Genomic DNA, 10,726 nt, shown 5'->3' on the forward strand with positions numbered 1-10,726 from the left:
TTCTTTCTCTGATTCCTTCAATAGGGGACCTAGTCTCAGTTCAGTGGTTTGCTGCTGGCATTCGCCTCTGTATTTGCTGTATTCTGGCTGTGTCTCTCAGGAGCGATCTACATCCGGCTCCTGTCGGTCTTCACTTCTTTGCTTCATCCATCTTGTCTAATTGGGTGGCTGTATATGTATGGGCCACATGTGGGGCAGGCTCTGAATGGGTGTTCCTTCAGTCTCTGTTTTAATCTTTGCCTCTCCCTTCCCTGCCAAGGGTATTCTTTTTCCTCATTTAAAGAAGGAGTGAAGCATTCACATTTTGATCATCCGTCTTGAGTTTCGTTTGTTCTAGGGATCTAGGGTAATTCAAGCATTTGGGCTAATAGCCACTTATCAATGAGTGCATACCATGTATGTCTTTCTGTGATTGGGTTAGCTCACTCAGGATGATATTTTCCAGTTCCAACCATTTGCCTACGAATTTCATAAACTCGTTGTTTTTGATAGCTGAGTAATATTCCATTGTGTAGATGTACCACATTTTCTGTATCCATTCCTCTGTTGAAGGGCATCTGGGTTCTTTCCATTTTCTGGCTATTATAAATAAGGCTGCGATGAACATAGTGGAACACGTGTCTCATTTTATATGTTGAGGCATCTTTTGGGTATATGCCCAAGAGAGGTATAGCTGGATCCTCAGGCAGTTCAATGTCCAATTTTCTGAGGAACCTCCAGACTGATTTCCAGAATGGTTGTACCAGTCTGCAACCCCACCAACAATGGAGGAGTGTTCCTCTTTCTCCACATCCTCGCCAGCATCTGCTGTCACCTGAGTTTTTGATCTTAGCCAATCGCACTGGTGTGAGGTGAAATCTCAGGGTTGTTTTGATTTGCATTTCCCTTATGACTAAAGATGTTGAACATTTCTTTAGGTGTTTCTCAGCCATTCGGCATTCCTCAGCTGTGAATTCTTTGTTTAGCTCTGAACCCCATTTTTTAATAGGGTTATTTGTTTCCCTGCGGTCTAACTTCTTGAGTTCTTTGTATATTTTGGATATAAGGCCTCTATCTGTTGTAGGATTGGTAAAGATCTTTTCCCAATCTGTTGGTTGCCGTTTTGTCCTAACCACAGTGTCCTTTGCCTTACAGAAGCTTTGCAGTTTTATGAGATCCCATTTGTCGATTCTTGATCTTAGAGCATAAGCCATTGGTGTTTTGTTCAGGAAATTTTCCCCTGTGCCTATGTGTTTGGAGTTCTTCTCCACTTTCTCTTCTGTTAGTTTCAGTGTATCTGGTTTGATGTGGAGGTTCTTGATCCACTTGGACTTGAGCTTTGTAGAAGGAGATAAGAAAGGGTTGATCTGCATTCTTCTGCATGCTGACCTCCAGTTGAACCAGCACCATTTGTTGAAAATGCTATCTTTTTTCCCACTGGATGGTTTTAGCTCCTTTGTCCAAGATTAAATGACCATAGTTGTAGTTGTGTGGGTTAATTTCTGGATCTTTAATTCTATTCCACTGATCTACCTGCCTGCCTCTGTACCAATACCATACATTTTTTTTTTTTTAAAATCACTATTGCTCTGCAATACAGCTTGAGGTCAGGGATGGTGATTTCCCCCAAAAGCTTTTTATTGTGAGAATAGTTTTCGCTATCCTGTTTTTTGTTTGTTTGTTTGTTTGTTTTTGTTGTTATTCCAAATACATTTATTGGAATTTTGATGAGGATTGCATTGAATCTGTAGATTGCTTTCAGCAAGATGGCCATTTTTACTATATTAATCCTGCCAATCGATGAGCATGGGAGATCTTTCCATCTTCTGAGATCTTCTTAGATTTCTTTCTTTAGAGACTTGAAGTTTTTGTCATACAGATCATTCATTTGCGTAGTTAGAGTCACATCAAGGTATTTATTTATGACTACTGTGAAGGATGTCATTTCCCTAATTTCTTTCTCAGCCTGTATATCCTTTGAGTAGAGGAAGGCTACTGATTTATTTGAGTTAATTTTATATCCAGCCACTTTGCTGAAGTTGTTTATCAGGTTTAGGAGTTCTCTGGTATAACTTTTGAGGCCATTTAAGTACACTATCATATTATCTGCAAATAGTGATATTTTGACTTCTTCCTTTCCAATTTGTATCCCTTTGACCTCTTTTTGTTGTCTGATTGTTCTGGCTAGGACTTTGAGTACTATATTGAATAAGGAGGGAGAAAGCGGGAAGCCTTTTCTAGTCCCTGATTTCAGTGGGATTGCTTCAAGTTTCTCTCCATTTAGTTTGATGTTGGCTACTGGTTTGCTGTATGTGGCTTTTACCAAGTTTAGGTATGGACCTTGAATTTCTGAACTTTTTAAGACTTTTATCATGAAGGGGTGTTGAATTTTGTCAAATGCTTTCTCAGCATCTAATGAGATGATCATGTGGTTTTTTCCTTGAGTTTTTTTTCTTTTCCTTTTTTTTTCCAGAGCTGGGGACTGAACCCAGGGCCTTGCGCTTGCTAAGCAAGCGCTCTACCACGGAGCTAAATCCTCAACCCCGAGTTTTTTTTTTAATATAGTAGATTACATTGATGGATTTCCGTATATTGAACCATCCCTGCATCCCTGGGATGAAGCCTGCTTGATCATGATGGATGATCATTTTGATGTGTTCTTGGATTCAGTTTGTGAGAATCTTATTGAGTATTTTGGCATTGATAATCATAAGGGAAATTGGTCTGAAGTTCTCTTTCTTTGTTGTGTCCTTGTGTGGTTTAGATATAAGCATAATTGTGGCTTCATAGAATGAATTTGGTAGTATTCCTTCTGTTTCTATTTTGTGGAATAGTTTGAAGAGTATTGGTATTAGGTCTTCTTGGAAGGTCTGATAGAATTCTGCACTAAACCCATCTACTCCTGGGCTTTTTTTGTTTGTTGGGAGACTTGTAACAACTGCTTCTATTTCTTTAGGGGTTATGGCACTGTTTAGATGATTTATCTGATCCTGATTTAACTCAGGTACTTGGTATCTGTCTAGAAAATTGTCCATTTCCTCCAGGTTTTCCAATTTTGTTGAGGTTAGGCTTTTGTAGTGGGATCTGATAATTTTTTTGAATTTTCTCAGTTTCTGTTGTTATGTATCCCTTTTTATTTCTAATTAATTTTGTTAATTTGGACACTGTCTCTCTCTGCCCTGTGGTTAGTGTGGCTAAGGTTTTATCTATCTTGTTGATTTTCTCAAAGCACCAACTCCTGTTTTTGTTGATTCTTTGTATTGCTCACTTTGTTTCCTCTCGATTGATTTCAGCTCTGAGTTTGATTATTTCCTGTCACCTACTCCTCTTGGGTGTATTTGTCTCTTTTTGTTCTAGAGCTTTCAGATGTGTTGTCAAGCTGCTTGTGTATGCTCTCTTCAGTTTCTTTTTGGGGGCACTCAAAGCTATGGGTTTTCCTCTTAGGACTGCTTTCATTGTATCCCATAAGTTTGGGTCTGTTGTGTCTTCATTCTTATTACGTTCTAAAAAGTCTTTGATTTCCTTATTTCTTCCCTGATCGAGTTATCACTGAGTAGAGTGTTGCTTCCATGTGTATGGGGTTTTCTGTCGTTCGGTTGTTATTGAAGACCAGCCTTAGTCCACGGTGACCTGATAGGATGCATGCGATCATTTCAGTCTTCTATCTGTTGAGGTTTGTTTTGTGACCAATATCGTCACAATATGGTCCATTTTGGACAAGGTACCATGAGGTGCTGAGAAGAATGTATATTCTTTTGTTTTAGGACGAAATGTTCTATAGATATCTGTTAAGTGCATTTGGTTCATAACTTCTGTTAGTTTCACTGTGTTTCTGTTTAGTTTCTCTTTCCAGGACGTGTCGTCCATTGATGACAGTGGAGTCTTGAGTCTCCCATTATTATTATGTGTGATGCATGCATTTGGGTGCCTTTGCATTTGGAGCACAGATGTTCAGAATTGAGAGTTCATCTTGGTAGAGTTTTCCTTTGAGGAGTATGAAGTGTCCTTCCTTTTCTTTTTATTTTTTTAATAACTTTTGGTTGAAAACAGATTTTATTCAATATTAGAATGGCTACTCCAGCTTGTTTCTTGGGACCATTTGCTTGGAAAAATTTTTTCCAGCCTTTTACTCTGAGGTAGTGTCTTTCTTTGTGACTGAAGTACATTTCTTATATGCAGAAAAATGCTCAGTCCTGTTTATGCATCCTGTTAGTCTATGTCTTTTTAATTTTTTAAAAGACTTTATTCATTTATTCATTTATTTTATGTATGTTGCTCTCTTCACCACCACCACACCAGAAGAGGGCAGGCATCAGATCTCAATACAGATGGTTGTGAGCCACCATGTGGTTGCTGGGATTTGAACTCAGGACCTCTGGAAGAGTAGACAGTGCTCTTAACCACTGAGCTATCTCTCCAGCCCCTATGTCTTTTTTTTAAATTTTATTTTTCTTGGATATTTTAAGTATTTGCATTTCAAATGTTATTCCCTTTCCCCCCTTTCTCATACTTCATCCCCCTGCTTCTATGAGAGTGCACCCCCTCTCACCCACCTACTCCCACCTCAACGCCCTGGCATTCTCCTACATTGGGGAAACAAGCCTTCACAGGACCAAGGGCTTTGCCTCCTATTGATGCTGGACATGAGTTCCTTTGCTACATATGCAGCTGGAGCCATGGGTCCCTCCATGTGTACTCATTGATTGGTGGTTTAGTTCTTGGGAGCTCTGGTGGGGTCTGGCTGGTTGATATTTCATCTATGTCTTTTTATTGGGGAGTTGAGTCCACTAATGTTAAGAGATATTAAGGAACAGTGATTGTTGTTTCCTGTTATATTGTTGTTAGAGGTGGAATTATCTTTGTATGGCTATCTTTTTTTGGGTTTGTTGAAAGAAGATTAATTTCTTGCTTTTTCTAGGGGATAGTTTACTTCCTTGTGTTGGAGTTTTCCATCTATTATTCTTCGTAGGGCTGGATTTGTGAAAAGATATTGTGTAAATTTGGTTTTGTCATGGAATATCTTGGTTTCTCCATCTAAGACTATTGAGAGTTTTGCTGGATATAGTAACCTGGGCTGGCATTTGTGTTCTCTTAGGGTCTGTATGACATCTGTCCAGGATCTTCCAGCTTTCAGAGTCTCTGTTGAGAAGTCTGGTGTAATTCTAATAGGTCTGCCTTTATCTGTTACTTGACCTTTTTTCATTACTGCTTCTAATATTCTTTCTTTGTTTTGTGCATTTGGTGTTTTGACTATTATGTGATGGGAGGAGTTTCTTTTCTGGTCCAATCTATTTGGAGTTCTGTAGGCTTCTCGTATGTTCATGGGTATCTCTTTCTGTAGGTAAGGAACATTTTCTTCTATCATTTTGTTGAAGATATTTACTGGTCCTTTAAGTTGGGAATCTTCACTCTCTTCTATACCCATTACCCTTAGGTTTTGTCTTCTCATTGTTTTCTGGATTTCTTGGATATTTTGGGTATTATCTTTTTGCATTTTTCATTTTCTTTGACTATTGTGTTAATGTTTTCTATGGCATCTTCTGCCCCTGAGATTCTCTCTTCTATCTCTTGTATTCTGTTTGTGATACATCTATGACTTCTGATTTCTTTCCTAGATTTTCTATCTCCAGGGTTGTCTTTCTTTGTGATTTCTTTCTTATTTCTATTTCCATTTTTAGATTCTGGATGGCTTTTGTTCAATTCCTTTACCTGCTGTTTATGTTTTTCTGTAACTGTTTAAGGGATTTTTGAGTTTCCTCTTTGGGCTTCTACTTGTTTACCTGTGTTCCCCTGTATTTTTTTAAAGTGAGTTATTTTTTCCTTCTTAAAGTTTTCTATCATCATCATGAGATGTGATTTTTAGTCCAACTCTTGATTTTTCTGGTGTGTTGTGGGTATCCTGTCCTTGCTGTGTTTGGAGAACTGGGTTCTGATCATGCCAAGTAGTCTTGGTTTCTGCTGCTTAGGTTCTTGGGCTTGTTTCTCTGGTTATTTCTGATGTTAGTTGGTCTTTCTTTCTCTGGCTGGAGCTTGTCCCTCCAAGGTCCCTTGGGCCTGTGAGCCTGTGATCTTAGGAGTGAGAGGACTCCTTGGATACCAGCTTTTTCTGGGCAGGTTTTGGGTCCTGAGGGCTGTGGGACAGTCTTAGCTTTGGGCGCAGATGGAGACTGGAAAGGTCCTGTTCTAGAATGTTCTGTGGTTCCTGTTCCCTGTGTACCTCTGGTGGGTCCTTCTTTGGACAGTTAGTGGAGGGAAAGTGGGGTCTCACCTGTGGGCTTATGAGTGAGAGCACTCCTGAGACACCAGCTCTCTCCAGGCAGGATTTGACCCCGGAGGGCTGTGGCACAGCCTTAGTTCTGGGTGCAAATGGAGACTGGAAGGTTTATAGCATTGGCATTTAAACAGCTCCAGCTTCATGCCAGGCCTGACACTGTGGGGAAGCCGGATATGGAAAGCTTTGGTTTCTACATTTCAGTGTCTGTGATTACAACATGAATCACCTTTCCCCACTAAAACAAACATTTATCTGACTGATATCTTAGCGATATCACAGGTATGGGAAGGAAAGAATACTCTGGAGAATTCAGTAGAACTTTGTAGGCCTTTGAGCCTCCCAGAACCAAATAATTAGAGTTGCCTCAGGATTGAATAATTTCACTGAAGTGTAATAAAGTTTATTTTTTTACCCTCTCAATTGTTAAATTTGGGAGATTCTTAACGTAGAAAGGGGAGGGCAAGCAGTATCAAATCATGCTGATCATCTCCTTGTATTCCAAGAGTCTGTTCTTGCCGGCCGTGTTCTGTTGGCCAGGCATGAGATGACAGTGGTTGCTGGTGAGTCACCAACGTGTGTCATCCTCGCACCTTGGGTTCTCATGCTCAATTCCCTTAGGGGGTCATGTTCTCTGCTTAAAAGAATATTGGCAGTTCTTTGAGCTAATGATTTGTTTGGAGGATGGAAGTCTCCAAGGTGCCACTAACTGCACAGCTTTCATAATGTATCTTTCAGGTCTTTGATCTTTTTTTTTCTCTGAATATGTGGAACCTTCAATAGCAAGATTAAAGATGCCTCTTCCTACAAGGAAGGCAAAAGTTGAAAACTTAAAAGCTGCTCAGGTTTCCAAATAATATTTTTGTACTTTTTCATTTTGTCAACATCATGTTTGAGGAGCACCATCCTTCATTCATGTGGCAATCGGAACGGAAATCTAAATAGTGTGGAGTCATAGGCTTCCCAAGGAAGCACTGAACACGTTTAAAAAGTGCTTAGTACAAACCAGCTTGTGGGCAGGCTTAACGACTCATCTTGAATTCTATTTGATTCAAATATTTACTTGGGACTGTGTAGGTGTCAAATATCATATATCTTTTCCAGAAAGTATCAAGAATTTGGAATGTGTGTTTGAGAGACCCAAGCTAACTGAGCAATTAATTTTGAAAAAAGATCATGGTACAAAATGAAGTGTAATGAGTGTGTAGGGTGGGGTGTGTGTAGGGACGGAGTGTGTGTAGGGGTAGGGTATGTGAATGGTGCGGTGTGTGTAGGGGTGGGGGTGGGGTGTGTGTAGGGTGGAGTCTGTATAGGGGAATGGACTGGCTTCAGAAAGGTCAAAGGACCTTTAATCAGAACCCAGTAAAGAGCTAGTGAGGAGTTTTAAGCAGAGTGAAAAAGAAGAATATTCTCAAAGCACTTTAAGCCGGATTTTAATGTACTTTGACCTAAAAGCACACATATGCAAAAGGGCTGTTTAATAATTTCCTATCAGTTTTATATCCAAGCAGAGAAGCTTGACACTATGAAATGTGTCTGTGGGATGGGAACCCAGTGCTTGTTTATAAGTGTGGGAACAACGGTGGTGACTTCTCGCTTCCGCTGGGATGTAGCTCATCCCTGCATGGAGCTCTGAATCATGTGAGATGAAGCACAGATGGATTGGATTTCTACAGCACTCCGAGGAAGGCTACACCCCCCACCATGCAGACCATGCAGAGACTTAGTATCTGAACCACACTGGGGAATGCATGATTTGCTTCTGCTCCTGAATCTTCTAAAGAAAATATAACCTCTCAGAAAACCTAAAGAGCTACACATTTAAGAGGTATGGATGAGCAAAAGCAGAAGGGTTTTCAAAAGCAGAAAAGAAGGAGTTGACAGACAGACCTGGATGTTATCAGAGGATGGCTCCCCTCATCCATCCCCTACCCGGAGAATTTTTTCACAGTATCATCAGGATGGTGAGAGTTTATTCAAGACAAACCTGAGATCCTGAGCTGCTCAACTTACCCTCTGCAGACTGAACCTTTACCAGCTAACTGGGAACATTTCCCAGAATTAGTTCCTGATATCCCAGGTAGAAGACATCAAAATCTAAGATGCAGGTAATTTACTACATCTTAGTAATTCACTGTTTTATTCTATGGCGAGACAAGCACAGAAAAAAACCTTTCCCCTTTTCAATGGTTTAAGTTTCATATTCAGGGTGGGCAAGATGGCTCAGTGGGTAAAGGTGTTGGCCCCTCCGAGGACCTGAGTTTCATCCCTCAGGTCTAATGATGCTAACTTTCCAAGCTGACTCCTACACACACCCTGTTTGTTTATAATAAAAATAATTTAATTATTCCCAAGACAAAGTAGTAGAAAGAGACACTGCTGTAATATATTTCCCAAATATCCAAAGTCAAGATAATAAAAACAATATTAAGTACTATCAGTAGAGTAGATCATATACACTAGTGCCTCAGTCTAGATGCTCTCATCTGTATGCTGTATGACTGGATATTATTAAAAACCATAAGTTGATTGCACATGCCTTATTTCTTGCTTTAAATTATTCCTCACAACTGTCTGGTGCATAGTGTGGCCTCTAAGATTGCTGGGAATTACCCGAGACAGATTGGTTGGTAGGGCCGACCACGTCCACAATTTTATGCGTCTCTTAAACGTTGCCAGCACAATAGGACATGAGAGTATGACCAACTTCCAAGTAGTAATGAGTGAACAAAGACAAAATTACCAAGCAAGTTCAAGTCACCAACATGTGAATAAACCCGATAAAGGCCTTAGCCACTAAGAATGACACAAAATCTAAAGTGTTTCTGGAAACAGAAACCTTACCCAGAATGGGGTCATATTCGACTTGAGTTCTAGTCTCCTTCCAGGACAGCAGGCAGTTGAGGCTGTTCATGTCAGCAGATTCGATGTAACCGTTCATCGTCAGCATCATCTGGTGGGCTCTGGCTATCCCATAGTGGACTTTGGTTTCATCCATGAGCGTCGTTTTCGTGACCTCCATGGCGGTGCTGAAAGCTTGTTGGAAGTAATCGGAAGCCTTGTTGTATTGCCCCTAGCGAGAAAGAGAATAAAGTCACCTTTGTTATTTCTTACCTTACCCACTTCACAGATTACGTCACCTTGCCTCGGCACACCCATTTTTGAGGAGGATGAGCTGGGAGGCTGGCTTTTCATCAGAAAAGGCTGCCTTCTGTGAGCAGTGGCCACTCGATGGGCCGGATCTTGTAATTAATTCAGTCAGAAAGCTGATGGACAGCTGAAACACAGGAAAGGCAGAGGCAGGAGGAAGTAGCAGGAAAAGTGAACTGATTGCCACTGATTTCAACAGAATCTTACTGATTCTGTCACTGTGTTTATCCAGTGAAATATATGTCTGTCTTCTGTTTTCACTTGTAGCACGAGGGTGTTTGATGTGAAGCCAGTCACAGGAACTGATGACCACATGCATGTCTCTATTGCTTCTGGTCACCTTTTAGCTTTCCTAAATGCACCTGCATTGTTTAGCTGAGAACATGGGAGAATCTACATTTAAAACATATGATCATAATATAGGACCGAAACAAAGGAGAGGATTGTTTAAACGCCTATGCCTTTGGTAAGTTCACTGTAGCATTTCAAATTTTAGAAATTTAAGATGTTTTTCTTTTACCTACCCAAAAAACTATTGTTCAAATAATAGCACTTGCCTTGGGAACAGAAGTGCCAAGGCCAGGAGCAAGTGCTTCATATACGTCATTAGCTGTCACATGTCACCTCTGAGGACAACGAAAGAGCATCTCCTTTCTCCTCCAAGCCTCCTAAAAGTCTGCACACATGGTTTTCCCTAAAGGAGGAAATTGCTTCCAGTTTGACCTATACCTGTGGAGACTCTTAAGGATAAACTTCTATTTTTCACAGACTTAAGGTGCTTTGGGGGATTCCTATCTCTTTCTCTTCACCAGTTTCCCAAGTTTCTACTTCACAGCCGTGTGTGGAGCCCAGGTCGAGTTATCCACCGGTTCAGCGTAGGGTTCTACAGCACAGCAGGAGATTGCCGCTCCCACAGCCTGTTCTGCACTGGGCAATCATTTGGAAACATTCAGAGGTCCCACATACACATACAAAGCACCGATGAAAACGAACGTTAAGCTCCTGACGTGGTCATTCAACAACTGCCATGCACTAAAAGACCCACACTGTAAACATGTATAAAACCAAATAAACAGAGGGTCTGGGGAACACTCAGTGGATAAAGTACTTGTGTTGCGAACAAGAGGCCTGGAGTCTGAGTTCCTGGCACCCAGAGAAAAGCTACAGCCTGTCTATAATCCCAGTATCATAGGATGGAGGCAGGCGTTCCCCAGAAAAGGCTGGTTGGTAGAATAATCAGATTGTCCAAGCTCCAGGTCCTGGCAGAGACTACACTTCAGTAAACCATGTGAGAGAGACTGAGAAAAACACAGGACTTCAACCTCT

General features: G+C 40.8%; 1 protein-coding gene across 1 annotated transcript in view; it reads right to left on the minus strand.

Annotated features, from left to right (window-relative positions):
* The window catches only part of Ttc29 (tetratricopeptide repeat domain 29), a 211,576-nt gene that overhangs the window by 60,697 nt on the left and 140,153 nt on the right, over positions 1-10,726 (minus strand). The window contains 1 exon segment of the mRNA NM_001013890.1: positions 9,095-9,323. Within this exon segment, the coding sequence (NP_001013912.1) occupies positions 9,095-9,323 (229 nt within the window).

The sequence above is a fragment of the Rattus norvegicus genome, chromosome 19 (genome assembly GCF_021556685.1).
Source record: "Rattus norvegicus strain SHRSP/BbbUtx chromosome 19, alternate assembly SHRSP_T2T, whole genome shotgun sequence".
Lineage (NCBI taxonomy): Eukaryota > Metazoa > Chordata > Mammalia > Rodentia > Muridae > Rattus > Rattus norvegicus.